General features: G+C 39.4%; 2 protein-coding genes across 5 annotated transcripts in view; one reads left to right on the top strand and one right to left on the bottom strand.

The window, feature by feature from the left end:
- Window positions 1-6,605, bottom strand: part of CENPK (centromere protein K) — a 20,806-nt gene extending 14,201 nt beyond the window's left edge. The window contains exons 1-3 of one of the 4 annotated variants that reach the window (XM_032675510.1): window positions 6,187-6,605; window positions 3,346-3,462; window positions 1,356-1,412 (exon numbers count right to left, since the gene is read on the bottom strand). In XM_032675510.1, coding sequence (XP_032531401.1) covers window positions 1,356-1,412; window positions 3,346-3,462; window positions 6,187-6,267 — 255 coding nt within the window. In that variant the 5' untranslated portion in view covers window positions 6,268-6,605. The remainder of the gene's footprint in view (window positions 1-1,355; window positions 1,413-3,345; window positions 3,463-6,186) is intronic. The other 3 variants (XM_032675508.1, XM_032675509.1, XM_032675507.1) reach the window with 3 other exon arrangements.
- PPWD1 (peptidylprolyl isomerase domain and WD repeat containing 1) lies at window positions 6,230-19,555 on the top strand. The gene is made up of 11 exons (XM_032675493.1): window positions 6,230-6,425; window positions 7,747-7,849; window positions 8,484-8,584; window positions 9,806-9,926; window positions 11,724-12,171; window positions 12,681-12,871; window positions 13,367-13,556; window positions 14,603-14,784; window positions 17,359-17,440; window positions 17,993-18,175; window positions 19,188-19,555. Exons 1-11 carry the CDS (start codon window positions 6,266-6,268, stop codon window positions 19,329-19,331), a joined length of 1,905 nt encoding a protein of 634 aa, XP_032531384.1. The 5' UTR covers window positions 6,230-6,265; the 3' UTR covers window positions 19,332-19,555.
- Window positions 19,556-21,500: the final 1,945 nt, after the last annotated feature.

Here is a 21,500-nt window from a genome sequence, read left to right on the forward strand (position 1 = left end):
TTGAAAAGTCACAGCAGTCTGCTGAAGTTTCTGAATGTAAAAGGGTACACATAACCCTTATTTTTAGAAACAGAAAAAGAAAGATCCAGGGAACTACAGATTTGTCAGTCTCACCTCTGTGCTGAGCAAGATCATGGAGCAGATCCTCCTGTAAAATATGCTGAAGCACGTGGAAGATGAGAAGGTGATTGGTGTTAGGCAACGTGACTTCACTAAGGGCAAATTGTGCCTGACAAATTTGGTGGCCTCCTATAACAGGATTACAGCATTGGTGGATAAGGGCAGAGCTACTGATTTAATCTACCTGGACTTGTGCAAAGCATTTGACACTGTCCTGCACGACATCCTTGTCACTCAACTGGACAGACACAGATTTGACAGACAGATCACTCGGTGCGTAAGGAACTGGCTGGATGGTTACTGTCAGAGGGCAGTCAACAGTTCAATGTTCAGGCAAAGACCAGTGATGAGTGGCAATCCTCAGGTGTTGTTTTAGAGACCAGCACTGTATAACATCTTTGCTGGCAATGTGGACAGTGGGATCGAGTGCTGCCTCAGCAAGTTTGCTGACACCAAGCTCTGTGATGCAGCCAACATGCTGGAGGGAAGGGATGCCATCCGGAGGGACCTGGATGGCTGGGCCTGTGCAAAATATAAAGTTCAACAAGACCACACACAAGGTCCTGTACCTGGGGTCAGGGCAAGCCCTGGTATCAATACAGGCTGGGGAATGAATGGATTGCAAGTAGCCCTGTCAAGAAAGACCTGGGGATCCTGGTGGATGGAAAGTTGGATATGACCCAGCAATGTGCTCTTGCAGCCCAGAAAGACAACCATGTCCTGGGCTGCACCAAAAGCAGTGTGGCCAGCAGGTTGAGAGAGGGGATTCTGCCCCTCTACTCCACTCTGGTGAGACCCCACCTGAAGTGCTGCAACATCTCTCCTCCTCCGAAGAGAGGCTAGGAGAGTTGACATTGTTCAGCCTTGCACTACCTGAATGGTATTTGCAGGCCTAAAAGAAAGCTGGAGAGGGACTACTTACATGAGAATTGTAGTGATAGGGCAAGGGGCAATGGCCTTAAGCCGAGAGAGGACAGGTTTAGATTAGATATTAGGAAGAATTTTTTTACTGTGAGAGTGCAGAGACACTGGAGCAGGTTGCCCAGAGAAACTGCGGATGCCCCATCCTAGAAGGGTTCCAGACCAGGGTTTTGAGTAACCTGATCTAGTGAAAGTATCCCTGCCTATGCCAGGGGTGCTGAAAATAGATGATCTTTAAGGTCCCTTCCAACGATGGTCTTTACAGAAAACAAAGTACTTAGTGAAAAATAAAAAAACCCAAACAACTGTCTTACCTTGGTATCTGCTTGTAGCAGTGTTTCTATTCCTAGAAGCATTAGCTTGCTTTGACACTGGGTAGAAAAGAAACAAAACACAAGCAATGTTTGTTTACTCTTCCCTTTTGTAACAACAGAACACAATGCTTAGAAAGTTGAACGTAACTTTTTAAATATAGGAATAAAAGAGTTGTGACTTGGATCTCACCACATCCCTTAGATCCTTACCCAGAACAGTAAATTAATAAATATTTTGAAATCACACCACAGTAAAGCAGAACTTAATTAACTGGAAAGCAGAAAAGTAGCAGCTAAAAAAAGATGTATCATTTGAGTAAGAAGGCAAATTATGAGGGAAAAGTTCATATCGGGAAAGGCACTGATCATGTGAGGAACATGAGAAACTGGGAAGAGAGTCATGCACAAGGCTGAACAGGGAAGCTGCTGAGAAGTTAACACACTTTCTGCTACTCCTCTGGCTCTCCAAAGAGATTAATCCCATTTTAATACACATCTTTAGGTTAAAGTCATTTAGGGCAGTATACTGCACCCTTCAGAAGTGGTCTGATTTTGAGAAGTGCACTACATCAGCTCCCATGATTGCAATGGGAAGAATATGCAGTCTGAAATTCAGGCCACCACAGATATCCAAGGCTTCAACAGGAGATACCTGCTGAACACTTTCTTGTTTCATAACTGTCAGCAATTCAACCTATTCCACGACAGGGCAAGATGTACTCTACTCAACAGTAAAACTACTAAGCAGTACTCTGGAAACCTTGTTGTTAATGTTTGGAAACCAGAACACAACACAGGATTTCTCCTACAAAAACTGCTAATGATGTCACACAACCATTTGAACATTACATTGTAACCATATACCCAGGATCCCACTCAATGACTATTAGTTGTTTAAACTTCTTTCTGAAACATGCGCATTCAGAATGAAAAATCAAAGAAATGAAAATCCTACTATTTTTATCAACTTCCAAAAATAACAGACATTATCACTTCCTGTATTATTTTGGGGATGATGGGAATGAGATACAAGATATCTAAGACTTTCAATAAATTGAAAATAGTAAGCACTCTAACTTCCCTTTTAATTTCAAAATTTCAAAGAAAAGTTCAAGTCCTCCAAACACAACTTCAGAAACCTAGACAGAGAATTCTCTGCCACTTGTTACATGTGAACTTACCTTAATACTCAACAGGAAATAAATCCACATTAGTATCTTTAAATCTAATTATGTAAAATTATTGCACTGTGAGTTGTCTGTACATTGTTCTACTTTAAGTTTGGAAATACCTTTACTTCCATTTTTGAAATTTTACTGCTTTGAACCTACAACTCAGAACTCAAGCAGATAGCATTTAAAATTGAGCGTAGCAATTAAGACTGAAAATATAATTTAGAAGATGACCTTTCATGAGACTTGGCAGAATCTTATGGAATGCACAGCATTCCCTCAGAACTGACAGAAGTTTATCTTTCCTGGGATTCCTTAAATAAAAGTAATCTGCCCTAATATGTTATTATTAGCATATTGTACCATATGTCAGAGAGAGATAAATTTTAACCATGATGATATACACATCAGTTTGGATAAGCATTTGCAAACATCTTTGTCCTTTTATGCCTCTCCTCCTATTCTCTCCTTTAAGCTCCAAACTACTTGTGAACAGCACTGGAATCCCATCTTGTGTGAGGCTAAAGAGAGAAGGATCTCAAGTCTTAGTGTGCTGGTACTATCATAAGTAAATAGTTTAATTTTCCCTAATTTAATACATACTCCACGCTAACTAAATCATAACATCAGCACATTGTAAAGAACCTTTGAATGCAAGGCATCCCTCACCCCTGCCAGCACATCTACCTTTGGCCTTTTTATTCTTTTTGTTTTGTTGTGGTGGTTTCTTTGGAAGAGATGGGGTAAGCAGGCAGTGAATAAAACAATTCTGATAAAAGTTTACAACAAATCTAGTCTATCACTTATGGTTCACGTACCTCTTCCAATTCCTCCCAAATATTGTTACATTCCTCCAAGAGTTCTTTCTTGGCTTCTAAAGGACAAAGTTCACTGGCGGGTTCTGCCTTGGTGGGTTCTGCATTGATGAGTTCAGCCTAATAACAAGCAAACAGAACAGTTATCGTGTATATCTACAATAATTATTACCAGTTACAGAATCATACCTGCCACTTCAGGTCAAATATGCAACGGAATGCAAAGCTTTCAATTAACTCCCCTGCAGTTCTAGATAGCGCCCAATTATTACGTAAAATCAGCTAACTGTATGACTATAGTAAAATCAGAAGACACGAATAATTTACTTTTAAAATTTAATCACAAAATCCTAAATTTTCAAATCTGCTTTGATTACCTGCAATGGCTTTTCTTTTCAACAACTTTAATACAGAAACAATAAGAGAATCTCACATCTACAAAGCTATGCTTTTCCTCCGTATATCTGCAAAATTCTTAAGCACTTACTTCTGCTCTGTCTTCCAATAAATGTCCTAATCTATTTCTCCTTCGTTACAATTCAGAATATTTTTGATTAACAAATTAAAACATCCTCAAAATTACTAGAAAAACAAACAAAATAGTCTAAAAAATATACAGGCAACCAAGGAAAGAGGGCACCAAGACATCTGAGAGAAAAATTAATCCAAGTTAAAATAAAAACCTTGAGAAATGTTGGGTCAGAGAGAAACACACACAAATTCAGAAATTTACTCCTAGTTAAATCTATGAAGAGATACCCAAATGACAACCGTGGCTAAGATGGGAAACACAAGAAGGGCCAAAATGGCACTCAAAGGAAACTTTTCTCCCCAAGGTAAAACAACCAATAGGGACTTCCTAGATGTACTAGATGCAGAAAGACTTTAAAAATACTTAAGTGGATCACTAAGTCCATCAAAACCACACAGATTAAAGAGATTAAAAAAAAAGATCTAATATACATCTCTTAATAATGCACAAATTCCTAACTCAACTTTTTATTCATTTTCAGAATAAAAACACAGAATCAGAGAAAATTATGTCAAAATCCCAAGTAAATTAAAAGAAGTCAAATGTTCAGCTAGTACTCCCAAAGTTCAAGGATGCTATAGCAGAGTGGATGAGAAAAAAAAAAATCAGAACATCTCACTGAATGCTGGAACTATTCTAGAGTACTGAAAGGTAGCAATACTTCTACTAATCTTCCAGGCTAATTTATTGCATCAGTAATTAAAAACAGAAACCTAGAATACCTAGCTTGCCATGATAAAGTCTAAAGAGCACAGTTTTAGCAAAGGAAAATCATTATCTTCTTAAGAGCCTTGGAATGTTTCCATCACATAAAAGAGAAATAGTTCACATAATTTATTAAGACTTCTGAAATGCCTCAAGCAAAGACTGCCTAGAAGAAACTAAGAAATAAACTAAACAGCCTTGAGATGCAATGTACTTTTTTTCTCAGATATAAAAAACTGTCAAGGAGACAAACAAAGGGGGTTTGAGTGGGGAGAAAAAAAAAAAAAGAAAAGAAAAAAGGAGAGGAAGTACCCAACCTTTTGAAAGTTTGAAAAGGATCTTGGGGTGGAATAAAAAATCCATATTCCCCTGCTGTCCCCTGCAATAATACAATTAATCACCATACAAGTATTATATGAAATAAAACTCTGAATACAAAGCCAGGAAAAAAAACTATACAAAAATGATCAAATGATTCTGTTATTCTTGGCTTTAAATTTCTAGACGTATTTCACACAACGTTTCAGAATGTACACATTGTGAGATATGAGAGGCAAGCCAAACTGACTTGTGATCCTTAATGCTGCACTCTTAATTACCTTACATAGTGCATATACTGGAGTATCATATTCAGATGGCTTTTCCTTGTAGCTTGCAGTTTTCCCTATTTCTGTATGGTTAAATTAGGTTTCTATTTTTATACCATACCTGAAAACTGAAGGCTTTTTTGGCATGTCATGACTATTAATGCATTCCAGTTTCAATACGTTATTTCTTCTGACCTTGTTTTAGGACTACATAATTAGGTAAAAACTACATGCAGGGACAAAAAGTGTGCATTGTAGACTCTATGCCAGCCAAGCAAACAGGCAAGCTTTAGGAAAGCGACAGAATCACATAATCCGTCAGATTAGGAGGGACCATGGTCATCTGGTCCCAACTCCCTGTTCCAGCGGGGTCATCGTAGAACACGTTGCACAGGATTGCGTCCAGACGGTTTGATTATCTCCAATGAGGGAGACTCCACACCCTCTCTGGTCAACCTGTTCCAGTGCTCGGTCACCCACAGTTGTTCCTCATATTCATTTTGGTACTCCCGAAAAGAGCCCGGATCCATCCCCCTGGCACCCCCTCTTCAGATACTTATAGACACTGATGAGCTGAAATGCGTCATATGCCCAAACACAACGCGACCAACTACGGGAAGATACTCAGGGAGCAGAGAGGAAAGTAACTGCGGCCGCTGGACAAAGGCAGAAAGGCAGCAATTCACCTTAGGAAGGAGAACATATGAAGGACAGAAATAACACCGCAAAAGCGATGACAAAAAAGAGCAGAAGTGAGGCAGGGAGCTCCCGCTCTCCCCGAAGGAGCCCCCGCACCACCCGAGCGGCGGGGAGGCACAAGGTGGTCGGTCTCCCCTCACGGGCGAAGGGCGAACACTGGCCCTTGTCAGGCGGGAAAAGCCAGCGCGCCCCCTCCACGGCCGCCCCACGCCCCAGCGGCCGCGATCCAATCCCGGCCCCGCGGTGCCTGAGCGGCAGGACCCCCTCGTTATCCCGGGATCCCGCCGGGAATTCCCGCCGCCCGCTCCCAACCGTTACTACCATGGCGTCTCCGCGCGCGCCGTTCCTCAGCCACTGAGTCACTGGCGGAGCGCCCGGCACGCGGAGGTGACGTAGCATCATGGCGGCAGCCGAGCCTGAGCGCAAGCGAAAGGCTCCAGAGGCGGCGGCAGGCGAGGAGCGGGGAGCCGCGGAACTGGGGGAATACGAGGAAGAGGAGGAGGAGGAGCGCTGGGTCGGGCCGCTCCCAGGGGAGGCCGCGCAGGCGAAGAAGAGGAGAGGTAACAGAGGAGCGGAACGTCTACCGGCCGGACCCTGCGTTGGGGAGCGCTGCCCTGGGCCGGGTCCCGAGCGGCGGGAGCGGCCCCGGGGGAGGACGGCTGGGCCCGTGTGTTCTGGAGCGGTGTCTCTCGTGCAAAATGGCCACGCTGTGTGGGAACCCTTCGGGTGCGGAGTAACAGCCCAGGGGTATCAGGGGCTGAGAAAATTGGGGCTGTTCAGCCTGGAGATGAGGAAGTTTCGCGGAGAACTCAGCAACCTTTCAGTGTCTGAACGGGGCTGCAGGGAAAACGGAGAGGGACTCTTCGTCAGGAACTGTAGTGAGAGGACAGGGAGTAATGGGTTCAAATTGAAAAGGGGAAAGTTTAGGTTAGATATTAGGAAGAAATTCTTCGTTGTGAGGGTAGTGAGATACTGGAACGGGTTGTCCGGGAAGGTTGTGGATGCCCCAACCCTGACAGTGTTCAAGTCCAGGTTGGAAAAGGCCTTGAGCAACCTGGTCTATTGGGAGGTATCCCTGCCTATGGTGGGGGGGGTTGGGACAAGATGATCTTTAAGGTCCCTTCCAACCCCTTAACATTCTATGATTTATGATTTCTGCTTTCTCTCGTGGACACTATCAGCCTCAGAGCCCCTGCTGTGCAGACTGAAGCCTTGCTGTTTAGATCTGTGGAGTTCATCTGTTTTCTGGATCATTGCCCTAAAATGGAGATGCCTCTAGGCTGTATTTTGAGGCATGGTATTGATGACTGCAGCAACTCTCAGCTTTCCAGGTGTCATTGTAAAGTAAATGTGCCTCTAACGATGATCAGCACATGCAGGTTTAGTAACAAATGCCGTTTGCAGGTGTTAACGGGGTGTAAAAATCAAGAAACAAATGCCAAAACCAGATTATTTTGGGTGGGCCAGTTAAACAATGAAAGAGATAGGTGTCAGTACTTGGACTTTAAACTACAAGACCTGGGTGAGATCATGAATCTCTTAACAACAGGGATACATTTTGGTTTGGAATAAAAAAGATACAGAGAACCTTCCGTTTTCTGGAAGTAAATTGTTGATTTTTATTTTTTTCATATATTGAGACAGCTGAGGTAATAGTTGCTTTAAAAGGGAAAAGCAGTATGAGTTCAAGGAGAGTTTGAGTGGTTTTAGTCCACTAAAAATTTGAGTGCAAAGCCAGACCTAAAAGCCCTTTTATTATGTTTACACAAAATCCTAGCGTATTTTAGACTGGAATATGAATAAGCATTTCAAGTAAGGGAGAACAGAAGCTGTACCTTTATGAAAAAAAAACTTCCTGATTTTTCTTTTTATTCTGTGTAGTTCTTGAATTTGAACACGTTTACCTTGAAAATCTACCATCTGCTTCAATGTATGAACGCAGTTACATGCACAGAGATGTCATTACACACGTAGCATGTACTAAGTAAGTATCTTTTTTTCTAGGCTCTTTATTTGTGAGGGGTGTATTTTTATATATGGTAAGAAGTTTTCATTTTAAATGTTTACTAATGGAAAGTTACAGTGTCCTGTAACTTTTAAAAGTTTTGGGGTTTTTTTCTGAAAACTAAGTGCAAAGGAAAGGTTTACTTAGAAGGAAGATTAAAAAAATGTTTACATAAACTAAAGGAGGGTCTTAAAATCCTTATCAAAATGTGCAGGATATACAGGAATAAGATTGACTGACTGCCTCTGAAAAAGCACCATTCAGCAGACTGCAGAGATCACACACGCGCACGCGCACACACACACACACACACACACACACAAATAGTAACTACTGTGAACTAAAATAGGAGTTACATTTACATATTCAGAAAGGATAGTGTTATAATTTTTCAGGGTGTTGACTTTTCATATATTAATCCAGAATGCATTAAAATACCTGTTTGCTTTTCCAGGAGTGATAGTACCCATTCAGACAGATTGTCACAGTAATTTCTTAAAATTACTAAAAAATCCTCTACAGAGTGTTAATTATGGTGCAGATTACTGACCAGTGGGAAAGTGCATAATGTGTTATCTCTTTTCTTGTTTTTAATTTTCTTTTGTAATTGTAGGACAGATTTTATCATAACAGCCAGTCATGATGGACATGTAAAATTCTGGAAAAAAATAGAAGAAGGGATTGAGTTTGTTAAACACTTCCGAAGTCACCTGGGTGAGAAGTTGCTTTTTCTTCTTTAAAGGGCCTCACTTTTTCCTCTCAACATTGATTTTGTTCTTTGAAGAGGGAGTGCAAATAGAGAGACAGATTCTGGGGTTCATTTAGTGCAGTCAGGAATTAATTGATATTTACCTGTCTTCCTTCATTCCTCTATCCTGTAATGTTTTGCTCCCAGACTGCAGGAGGGATAGGGTGAGAATAAAACATGTAGGACTCTGCTTGCACAGATCCCCTACATCCTTTGCATTGCCTTGTGCCCTACCTGTGGAGAGAATATCTGGGACATAACTTAACAAGGCACATAACAGGGTTCATAAAATCCAGAGGAGTTTAAAAATATGTTGCTTAAAATGAAGTTGTATTTTTTTGTCCCTTGTAGTAAGGAAAAAAGTGCATTTTTTTCATCTGGAGTTATTGTAACTGTAGAGTAAATTCTACATCATTGTTATGATTATTGGCTGAATTGCAATTAAGAGTAATTTTAACCCAATTTTCTAAGCTAATAAGTACACAAAGTTCTTCAACACTATGCTGAGTGTTAAATAGACTGAACAGAAAATGACGCTCTCCATGGTGTTAGAAATTATCATATGCCTGCAGGAGAAAACCCCTCAGTTTGATATGCTGACTGTTACAGTAAGAAAAATATTTAATAATAGGTAGTAAAAATAGTTTCCTTTTAGCATTGCAAGAAATATTAAAGTAGGTTCTTGAGCTTAACTATCAGATTCTCATTATATACAGAAGCAAAATGTGAAAACAAAACCTACCAGGCAAAAATAAGCATTATGAGAAATTTATGGAAGGTTCAATTGCAGAGTAATTTTGAGTATTGTGTGTGGTCTACAGAGTTCTGCTGCTTTTTCCCTGTTGAGAAATGCAAGCTGAAGAGCACCTGATTTTTACCACATCATAATGTTCTCAATTTTATAAAATCAACATTTTAAATTGAAGTAATTGCCATTAAAATCTTTCCCTTATGTAGGTGGTAAGTAGTTCATTGTCACATACCTAAGTCAAAACACTGATAGGATACACAGTGGTGTTTTGGCATTTTTTTTTAATAGTAATTTACTGAATTCAGGTAGTCTTTTAAGTAAAAAAGGTAGCAAAACAGTTGGGAGGCTTAAACTTCAGTAGGTTTTTTTCCTATATAATATTGAAATGAAGGATGTCCTTTCCCATTTCTTAATAGTATGTTAACCTTATTAACAGGTGTTATTGAGAGTATTGCTGTTAGTTCAGAGGGAGCATTGTTCTGTTCAGTTGGAGATGACAAAGCAATGAAGGTGTTTGATGTAGTCAACTTTGACATGATCAACATGCTGAAACTTGGGTAAGTTACTTAGTTTGGAAATGTTTGTTTGGGATTATAAATGGGGATCATTTTGCTAAGAGGTAAGTCAATAACTGGGAGTTTTTGATGTTTCTCCCCTCACCCCCTCCCTAAATCAGATGAAGCTGAGTAAATTTCGTTGTATGAAATGAATCCAATGGCTGGAGACTGCCTGACTGAATAGAAAAATTTTGACTGTCTGGAACACTACAAGAGAGGAGTAGGAAAGGCATTTTCTCAGTCTCAAATGTTATGCACAAAGATGTGGTGTTTCTCCAAATGTTTAACAAGGCATAATTTTTTCTGTTGTTTGGCACTGAATTTAGAAATTACAGTCCACTAATGGCTCCATTAGAGAAGGGATTTGGCCTGTATATATCATCTTCTTTGTTGTCATAGGGATACAAGTTTCCTTCTTCTGCTAGAAACAATGTTGTTTTCCTTCCTCTTGCTTTTGTAGCATTTTTGTAATTGCATGTTTTGTAGCTAAAGGATCTGGGAGAAATAAGAATGGATGTTACTACAATTATTAACAATACCAGGGAAAAACAAGCCCTACACTGTTACAAGGGTGGGTTTGAAGGTTTGGAGGATCAGTGAGTGCTGCATCAAGAATGGTGGAAATACTGGTTTTTTTCACAAGTCTTTTAGCATTGAAAAACTCATTCCTCCTACTCTACTACTTACTGGTCAATTGTGAAACTGAATAGAAGTATAAACTCAGGGAAAAAAGCTTGTGCTATCTGCTTTGCTAGTTACAGTTTTAATATCATCCTCGAGATAATGTACTTAGCCTATAGGAATTGATTCTCTCTTGGCTGTCTGCTGTGGAAAAATTCCAGTTAGCCTTTGTCTTTTGTTTTTGCTGGTATTTTCTACATAGCAGCCCTGTACTGTCTCTACAAAATCAGTAGAATTATACATAAGCAAAAAAACCCCAAAGCTGTTACAATAGAAGATGCCCTTTTTTGTTGTTGCTTGAGACTTCAGGGAAAAATGAGGTAGAATTTAAATCAGTTTTACTTCAGGAATCCTACAAGAATGCTACCGATAACATTTTTCTGTAGTAGATTCCCTGATTTATCTTTAAATAGATTTTTTCCAACCTTGGTAATCAAGATCCCCATGCTTTATGCTTCTGTCACTGATCTGGACAAGGCTGGCTATTTCTGCAGAGACTTCATACTTATTTATTTGATCCTGTTCTTTCTGGTGAACTTGAGACGAAGTCCTGGTTATGTTTCTCTCTACCAGACAGGCATTGAAAATCCAAATTATTAGTGTCTATCATAATAGTGTCCTTCAGTGTCTGTTAATTTTATTTGTGAAAGGATACTAAATATGAGTTTCCTATGGAAACCATATCAGTGCTTTGAGGTCTGCCATTTAGTTTGAGTTCTGGTTCTCAATCTTTGCTTACAGACTGTAAAACAGACATAACTTATATTATTGAACGTATTTCTGTCTTATTTTATTTGTAGAATGTGTTTTTGCAAGTAGCAAATGAGTTCCTTCTTAGATGCATTCACAACTCTTATTGAATATAGGGGGATTGTCTTAATTTTGTTTATATCACTTGGGTTTTTTGTTGTGGGAGTTATTTTTTTGGCAAGATGTAGTTGACCTTTCCTGTAAGTGTATGGCAGAGGTGCAGTTGTCTTTATTTCTACTGAAGCATTAATCACTTAACAGATGGAAGAGAATATTTGATTTCAAGTGTACAGTGTAACTCACTCTTATCTAACATCATTCCTTATTTCTTTATTTGCTTTTTTCTCCTTCCGCTCTCTGTTGCAGCTACCACCCTGGCCAATGTGAATGGGTATATTGCCCTGGAGATGCCATATCTTCTGTTGCAACATCCGAGAAGAGCACAGGAAAAATATTCATATATGATGGCCGAGGAAATAACCAGCCACTTCATGTTTTTGATAAACTCCATACATCCTCGCTTACTCAGATACGGCTGAACCCTGTCTACAAAGTAGTTGTGTCTTCTGACAAGTCTGGGATGATCGAGTACTGGACTGGTACACCTCACGAATATAAATTCCCCAAGAATGTGAACTGGGAGTATAAAACAGATACTGATCTATATGAATTTGCTAAATGCAAGGCTTACCCATCCAGTATAAGTTTTTCACCTGATGGCAAGAAAATGGCCACTCTTGGGTCTGACAGAAAAGTTAGAATTTTTCGTTTTCTGACGGGGAAGCTTATGAGAGTCTTTGACGAATCTCTAAGTGTGAGTTTTGTCTTGTTTCTCTTTCTTTAAGACATTTTCTGTACTTATTTGAATTTATTTGCCAGCACATTCACCTAAGTTATCATTTGTTTCTAGAAGCAAACTTCCTTCCTATATTTTTCTTGCATAAAAGGCCTTCCATGTTCTCTTCCTTGCCCTCTGTATTGCTTTGTCCCAAATGAGTTCTTACAGATTTATGTTACTTACGTAGTGAAACAGGTGTTGATTTTTATCTGTGTTTTCACACTGCTAGATTACATTTTACTAGAAAGCAATTACAGAGAATCTCAAATAATATTGCACACTTTCTTTGCTTAAACCTACTCCTATAGCATGCCTATTGCATCATGAAAATAAAGAAAGCATTCCTTGTATTTGTTTAAATTCTTCATTTGAGTGGAGTAGTCTCAGTTGAATTTGGTATTTTCTAATCATGTGGATTAGTGTTTTGCTGTATAAAAAGTTTAAAATATGTTAATATAATAGTGATGTGGAGTTTTTTTCTGTAGATGTTTACTGAACTTCAGCAGATGAGACAGCAACTACCAGACATGGAGTTTGGCCGACGTATGGCAGTTGAGCGTGAGCTGGAGAAAGTGGATGCAGTAAGATTAATTAATATAATTTTTGATGAAACTGGACACTTTGTTCTTTATGGAACAATGTTGGGCATTAAGGTCATCAATGTAGAGACTAACAGGTAAGTTCCAATGACACACATTGAGATAACATTTCTGTTTCAAAGTCTGTATTCAGTCACATCTGTAGCATATTTAAAACTTGATATGGCTGTGGAGGTCTCCAGACTTTTCGTGCTGTTATTTGGGAGCCTTACATTAGACTGTAGAGAAGATAGCCCCATGCTTTATAATGAGTTGTTGCAGATTAAAGCTTGGTAAAATAAGGACAAAACATGGCAGGCATATGTGTATTAAAAATGTGTAACCTATTAATCTCTGGCTAACTGGATGGGATAATGTAAAGTAAATGTGGATCATTTAGTTGGGATTTTATTACGTATAGAGGCTGACTGGTAAATTAGGTAGCAAGTTTGAGTAGGGAAACATCTTAATTAATACATAATTACTTGGAGGTGATTTGGGAATTTTGCTCTGAGTCCTGCAGTCAGAAAGGAGACATTCTCTGACTGTGAGCAGCTGACAGTAGTTACACCTCTTTACGTCTTGTACTTCAGGTGCATTCGTATCTTGGGAAAACAAGAGAACATCAGAATGATGCAACTAGCTTTATTCCAAGGAGTGGCAAAGAAACATCGTGCTGCAATCACTATAGAGATGAAAGCATCTGAAAATCCTGTTCTCCAGAATATCCAGGCAGATCCGACAGTAGTCTGCACAGCTTTTAAAAAAAATAGGTTTTACATGGTGTGTGCGGTTTCTATTTAAATTCTTGTATTGATGTTTTCTCTACATTATTTTTTGTTTTTCTCCTTGTACCTTTCTAGTGCTTTTTGTCTTGAGTATTTGCTAAAAAAACTTTTCTAGAGGAGCTCCTTTATACTGCAAGTAAATTCTGGAATTTTTAGCTTGAACTATTTATACATTGGCTAGAAATAGCTTTAATTTTTTCACATTGCTCAAGCAGTTAAATAAGTGGGGGTCGTTTTGGCTATCCAAATTTTTATTCTCCAAGAAGATGATATCCTTTTGTTCTAGTTGAAAAAAAATTAAGAACATTTAAAGAAACTAACCAGATTTTATATAGAAACAATAATTAACTGTATGTATAAAAAATGTAATAGAAAAAAATTCAGACCAGCATCAGGACTTGGTAGCAATACAGACATAGCAGGCAACCAAGAAAGATAGGAGTCATTTTCCTGTTCACAATTTGATTTTTATGTGAGATGCAATTAATAAGCCAAACAGACAAGCAAGTCCAGTAGGTAGTAGTTGATTTGATAGGTGATAGCCATAGAGGTTAGAGATTGGTCTGTCTGTTATGACTTAGGTTTGCTGGTTGTCTACAGTTTCGTGTTAATGTAGTATTGGAATAAGAGGATTTAGTTTGATTTCCTTAGTGCACCTAAAACTTTTGGCATGAACCTGACATTTGTCTGAGTATAACAGAACGACCTGACATTCTCTGCTCCTTTTTAAAGAAAAAGTGCTGAACTACTGAGGAGTTCCTGTTCAAAAGGGGAGGAAGTCTAAAGATAATAGATTATAAAAAGTTACTTGGGATTTGCATGTAGTTGTACTGGAATTTGTGACTGTGGAAATGCTGGTAGTGCACAGCACTGAAATGCAAGAATACACTGTCTATGAATTGTCTTCCTACATTTCAAATTGAATTGGATGTTTAGCAGGTTGAATAATGACACTGATTTCTTGGGCACAGAGCATTGTGTAAGATAAGGGGAAAAAAAGAGATAAGCAAGCAGTTAGCATTCTGTTCTTTTGTTCTTCAGTTTACTAAACGTGAACCAGAAGATACAAAGAGTGCAGATTCTGATAGAGATGTATTTAATGAGAAACCTTCTAAAGAAGAGGTCATGGCAGCCACTCAGGCCGAAGGTCCCAAAAGAGTCTCAGACAGTGCCATCATCCACACAAGCATGGGAGATATTCATATCAAGCTTTTTCCTGTTGAGTATGTATTTGGTAGTTTTTCTCTTGTTTTGTTTTTGTTCCTTCTGTCCCTGGGGTTGCAATATCCAAGACTTATACTTCAAGCTAGGAATAGTTATTTTCTTTCCCGTTTTTGACTGTCCTTGTTTCTTGACAGTTTCTTAATACATCAAGCTAGGAATGTGACTCTCGATGAACACAAAGTAGGGTTAAAATAGGTCTAAATAACAGTTTGGGGCACAAGAGTTTTTTAAATTCCATTTTGTTTTATTTAGTTATTGGTTCAGGGGGACTGTTCCTTTCTTAACTTTTGTTCGTTCCCCCAACTGCAGATGTGGAGAGGTAACCATACTCTTCTGTGTAAACTACATATTAGTGTAAGGCAGAGCTGTTTGGTTCCATCTGGAAATAAAATGATGTTGGCAGCAGCAGAACATTTGGCAGGAGGTCTGTGCAAACCATAGGAATAGTAGTTGCAACCTCAAAATGTGGCCAGAGTACTACATTTTATGTTATTTCAGGTCCTTTAAGAGCAGTATAACATTTATATCAGCATATAATATTAGTGCTGTGTATATCGAAAACAAGGCACAAAATTGAAATAGTGTTATGCATGCCAACTGCTAAAGTTAGTGTGTTAGCATCTCTGCTTTGTGATGCAAAAATTGCAAATATTTTTTTAATATTAGTAAATTTATGTAATATAGTATCCTGTATCCTGCCATACATAGAAACTTAAACCATTTAGATGTAGACCATGCTTCTCGAAAAACAAGTTCGTAGTTTGTCCTAAGCACAGGTGAGGTAACACAACCTCAATTCTGCCCTGTAGGGCTACCAGAGTTTTACTGCTCTCTTCACCAGTCTTTCCTTGCATCAGGATCTAGTTTCTGGAATTTGTAATTGTAGTCTATAGGTTGCAGTAATGGTAAAGCCCTTGCTGGTGAGTGACAGGCCAAGCTACACTATTTCTGATTTTCTTTTTAATTCTCATGCCAGTGTATCACTATACAGTATTGCTAGGTGCTTCACTGCAATGTTTTGTGTGCAATTTTAAACTAAACACGATATTACCAGAGTTGCTTATTGTTAAGTTTGTCCTTTCTTGTTTTCTAGTATTTTCTCCCAGCTGAGCTTTGAATTTAAAATCTCTTTAATGTGATTAAAACTAAAGAAGAGCATATAGGATATAGGTTTGTATGCTGTTTAAGTCTTTGGCCATTTTGTTGTGAAATGAAGTTGTGAATGACTAAGTGCTGCTCAGCAAGAACTGGGACTATAATCTTGTCTGTTCCTTTAGTTATATCAGTGGTGCTGTTTTTCATAAGATAGTCTGGAGTGTCATTAAAACCCAAGATAATGTTCCTTGTCACAGCTAGAGTAACTCTACAGCTGTGGACTCGGCCATTTTCTCATTATTGAGAAAATGGGTGACTGTACACTTGTCAGTGTAAATCTACCTTGGCTACTAATGCATTTCAAAAAAAATAGCAGAAGAGCTACCACAAGGAATTTTCACTCTGGTAGCATCTCTCAGAAATAAAAAATCAAGTCACAGAGGTTGAAGGGGTTGTCCCCTTTTTTTCCATGAACAGTAAGATTCCACCTCTTCACAAACAATGTTAACAAGTAGTTTCAGAGAAGGAAAACTGACTGTGCTGACTGCAAGTTCTATAATATTAAAACATTTTTACAGTTTTACTTGTATGCAATACTGGACACCTTGCATGTGTATCTTGAAGTGTAGAGGTAAAAGAGTGAACAGCTTTCTGCTTAGGAGCATACACAGTTTATTTACGAAATTATTAGTCTAAGTAGAAAGCTGGGGAACCTCTAATCAACTGTTCCTTGAACTAGGCCTTGAGGAGATAATTCATTTTCTGACTGTCATGGTTTAACCCCCAGCCAGCAACTAACCCCCCCCAGCTGCTTGCTTGCTGCATCCCTCTTGTAGGGATGGGATGGGGAGAGCAGGAATAAAAACTTATGGGCTCAGGTAGAGACAGTTTAGTTGAGAAAGCAAAAGCCACGCACACAAGCAAAACAAGGAATTAATTCACCACTACCCATGGACAGGCAGGTGTTCCACCATTTCCCAGAAAACAATCATATATTACTTGGGAAGGCAAAACGCCATCACTCCAAGTGTCCCCCACGTCTTCCCTCAGTTTTTATATGCTGACCATGATGCTGTATGGAATGGAGTGTCCCTATGGTCAGTTGGGGTCAGCTGTCTCAGCTCTGTCCCTTTCCAACTCCTTGTGCAGCTCCAGCCTCCTCGCTGGTGGGGTGGGGTGAGGAGCAGAAAAGGCCTCAACACTGTGCTGCTCAGCAACAGCTTAAACATCCTTGTGTTGTCAACACTGCTGCTGCCTTCCTGTGTAATCATTCAACTTTGTACTCCTCAACTTTTTGCTTTCAGCTCTGGGTTTGAGAAGGTGGAGGATCTGTCTTTTCCTATTTGATGAAAGCCCTTTCTACACTGAGCTGAAACACCGTTCAGCGCAGCAGGATCTTAGTCTCAACTGATATCCTTATGGCCTTGTCACCAGACAAATATTTATTGTAGCCTTTGTTTTCTGTTATATGATTTTAGGTGCCCCAAAACAGTGGAAAACTTCTGTGTGCACAGCAGGAATGGCTATTACAATGGACACATAATTCACCGTATCATCAAGGTAACTTGTAGCAAGTTAATTTTTTGTTGGTTTAGATAATGTACCCTAGTGGTCAGTCCTCTTTGCTAACCCTTTCATTCCCTTTTTGCAAAGAGGATTTTTGAAGTGGCTTTAGAATTCCCTGTAAAGTCTGAACAACTCTGATGTTCTAAACAGCTTAATCACTTACTAAAGTTGTTTAATAGTTGTACTGCAACTAAAAGGTGGCAGAAAACTGAAAGATAAGTTCAGTTATCCTGCTTAAGACTTTGTTTTATGTCAGAGGGCATTTCTTGTACGGCTTCTTATTTCTGCTGCACCAAATACAGCCAAAGTGTTTGCAGAAGGTACAGTCAGGTTTCTGTCCTTTACTAGCAGAAACAGTGAGTGAGAAAACAGAAGTTGCTTTTTCACAAGTTGACTTGATTATCACTCAAAAGAGCCTTAAATGCATTTTAACACTTACATTTTGTTGTCAGGTTTGAAGTAGGTTTGAAAAAACGTCATCCGGCATAAAACACTTTTAGTTATTTATTCTATGCAATGATGTAATAACACATAATTTCTGTGCAGGGTTTCATGATTCAGACTGGTGATCCAACTGGTACAGGAATGGGAGGTGAAAGTATTTGGGGAGGAGAATTTGAAGATGAGTTTCATTCAACTTTACGACATGACAGACCATACACACTCAGCATGGCTAATGCAGGACCAAATACCAATGGATCCCAGTTCTTTATAACAGTAGTGCCAACTGTAAGTAATAATAAAAGCTGAATTTAAGGCATGAGAGGCTAACTTGATAGTAAAAAATACAGGTTTTCTGATGCAAAAAGGACCGCACTAGTACTGTCTAAATAATCTTTCCTTAATATTTTGCAAATAAATGCTGCACACCATGATGTATACTGTGTGGGGTTCATTGAAACCGTCCCTGAAGAAATAGAAAAGTATTTCTGTGAGTTGTGAACAAGAGGCCTTTTGCCTTTAATTGGAGTAAGGGTGATAAAACAGTCTTAGGCATGTTTGCAGTTATGTATCCCAGTAACAGTAATTTAAACTTGATGGAAATCTAGGTATTGTGTAGGTTGTTCAGGGTTTGGATATAGTGCCAGGATGTCTCCGTAAGTGTAGCTAATTGTAGCTATACAGAGATGCCATTGTTCAGGTTTGAAGATTTCCTTTCATCTGTGTATAATTTCAGAGCCCAAAAGAGAAATTTTGGTATGTGAGTCTAAGAGATACAAGACAATTTCTTAAAGGTAACATGTATTCTTAAACACTTATTCAAAATCCAGTGTCTTTTTTTAAAAAAAATAGCACACATCTGCCATAGTTTTGAGGTTTGTTAAGTTCTGTCAGTGCCTATATTCAAATTGGGCATACTCTGTGAAAATTACTTTGAATTTAGTAGTATTCTGGACTGGCACTTCAGATTCCTCTGTGAAAATAGAGAGACTCGAACAGCACATCTGTGAACTGAGAATACACTTTAAAATAAACTATACAATGCTACTGCACTGGTAGAATGTGACCTCTGTGGTACTTTGAGAAAACAATTGAAAAGGTAAGTTCAAATGCATATGAGTGTGTATTAACTGCACCCCAGTATTTACTTGCATGCTGGTATTTACATGGTATTAGATTCCATAGTCTAGACATACAAAATGTATCCATGTGTACTTACTTTTTCTGTTTTGGTACCTAACCTATGTGATGCTTTCTGTATTAACATGCTTTTTCTTTCTTCTCCTCTGCTCTCTAACAGCCATGGCTAGACAACAAGCACACTGTGTTTGGACGGGTGACTAAAGGAATGGAAGTTGTTCAGAGAATCTCAAATGTAAAAGTCAATCCAAAAACTGACAAGCCCTATGAGGATATCAGCATCATTAATATCACAGTGAAGTAAGGCAGGCGTTGAAGGTTCCTGCTTAAGCAGAAAAAAATGAGCGTATGGGACCCAGAAAGGGACCTAGAAAGAACAGAAACATTTTAAATAATTTCTAGATATAGTGAGTACCAAGACAGAGCAATCACCAGTTCTACAATTTTTAATGTACCTAAAGTGCCCTAATTCTGTATTTCTGATAACTTTGTATTTTAAAGTAAAAACATAAGCATGTTTCTTATGAATTCTACTGTCTTTCTTCATCTTCCATGCAAAACTAAAGATAAAAACCCCCACTGTGTTCTGTGATAGTGTTTGTAACTTTGTCAGGTTTATATGGCATCTTTTATTTTTAGTTAATTATTTTTTTAATACTTTTCACAGTATTAAAATCTTTGACAGAGGAAAAGGTCAGAAATCCTAATCTGCATAAACTCTTCAATCCTATGTCCACGTATCAAAAATTAGATTAAGTTATGATACTGTTTGCTATGACAAGCAAACAATGTAATCTACCTCTGTTCTTTAAAACTGCTTGTGTCCATGTCTTCTCTGTCCAAGAGCAATGATCAACTCTTAGAATGCCAGTGTATAAAGTCCTGTGCAATTTGTTTGGTGTTGCCAATGAATTTTTTTCTTTAAGTGTTTTCTTTCTCATTATTTTAGCATAGGGAGTCTCTTACCTGGCTTCATTTTTACTGGAAGTCCTACAAACATGATTGCTTCTACTGAAATGCTTAGTTTAAAATAAATTATGGTAATAATCTCAACTAAGCTTTATGTCAGGTGATTCTGATGCAGTTAGAGAACAGAATCATAGAATCATTAAGGTGGAAAAAACCTTGTAAGATCAATAGGTCCAACTGCTAACCCAGCACCACCACCACCTTCACCATTAAACCATGTTCCAGGTGCCACAGCCATATGTTTTCTGAACACTTCTGGGGATGGTGTCTCCACTACTTCGTGGGCACTCTATTCCAATGCCTGAGCACGTGTCAGTGAAGAAATTTTTCCCAATATCCAATGGTATTTTGAGGTCATTTCCTCTTGTCATGTCACTTGTTATCTGGGAGAAGACACCAACACATACCTGTCCACACATCCTTTCAGGGAAGTTTAGAGAGCAATAACATCTCCCCTGAACCTCCTTTTCTCCTCAGCCGCTCCTAGTAAGACTTGTGCTCCAGATCCTTCACCAGCTCTGTTGCTCTTCTCTGGACATGCTCCAGCACCTCAATGTCCTTCTTGTAGTAAGTGACCAAAACTGAACACAGGATTCAAGGTGTGGCCTTACCAGTGCTGCATACAAAAGGGCCAATCACTGCCCTGGTCCTGCTGGCCACACTTGCTCATCCAGACCAGGATGTCATTGGCCTTCTTGGCCACCTGGGCACATGCTGGCTCTTGTTCAGCTGCTGTCCACCATCACTCCCACGTCCTTTTTGTTGGGCAGCTTTCCAGCCACTCTGCCCCCAGCCTTCACCTCATACCATTGACCTCAGCCCATGATCCAGCCTGTCCAGATCCCTCTGCAGAGCCTTCCTGCCCTCCAGCAGATCAAGACTCCCACCCAACTTGGAGTCATGTGCAAACTTACTGAGGGTGCACTCTATATTAAACAGGACTGGCCCCAATGCTGACCCGAGAGTGACCAGCTGCCAGCTAGATGTAACTCCATTCACCACCACTTTTGGGGCTTGTCCATCCAGCTAATTTTTCACCCAGTGAAGAGTGTACCTGCCCAAGCCATTAGCTGTCAGTTTCCCCACAGCTACATGGGAGACAGTGTCAAAGGCTTTACTACAGTCCAGGCAGACATCCACAGCCTTTCTCTCAACCACTAGGTGGGTCACCTGGTCAAGCAGTGCCTGCATTTCATAAACCCATGCTATGCTGGCTGATCTCGGTTGTCCTGCACATACCATGTGATGGACTCAGGATGAGCTGCTCCATAACCTTCACTGGCATTAAGGTTAGACAGACAGATCTGTAGTTCCCTGGACCCTTCTTCTGACCCTTGCAGATGGGAGTTAAAATTGCCAAATTTCAGTCACCTCCCCAGTTAGTCAGGACTGCTGGTAAGTGATTGAAAGTGTCTTGATTAAGTCTCTCAGTGAAATGTCTTCCCCCAGTTTCATCAGTACCCTTAATGGATCTCATCCGGTCCCATAGACTTGCAGGTGTCTT

This window comes from Chiroxiphia lanceolata, chromosome Z (assembly GCF_009829145.1).
Source record: "Chiroxiphia lanceolata isolate bChiLan1 chromosome Z, bChiLan1.pri, whole genome shotgun sequence".
NCBI classification, from domain to species: domain Eukaryota; kingdom Metazoa; phylum Chordata; class Aves; order Passeriformes; family Pipridae; genus Chiroxiphia; species Chiroxiphia lanceolata.

What these genes read in the sequence shown, in the direction of transcription:
- PPWD1 (XM_032675493.1), top strand. Translation starts at nt 6,266, where the DNA reads ATGGCGGCAGCCGAGCCTGAGCGCAAGCGAAAGGCTCCAGAGGCGGCG. An exon ending in GCAGGCGAAGAAGAGGAGAG is followed by an intron (nt 6,426 to 7,746) that starts GTAACAGAGGAG and finishes TATTCTGTGTAG; the next exon opens with TTCTTGAATTTGAACACGTT. An exon ending in ACACACGTAGCATGTACTAA is followed by an intron (nt 7,850 to 8,483) that starts GTAAGTATCTTT and finishes TTGTAATTGTAG; the next exon opens with GACAGATTTTATCATAACAG.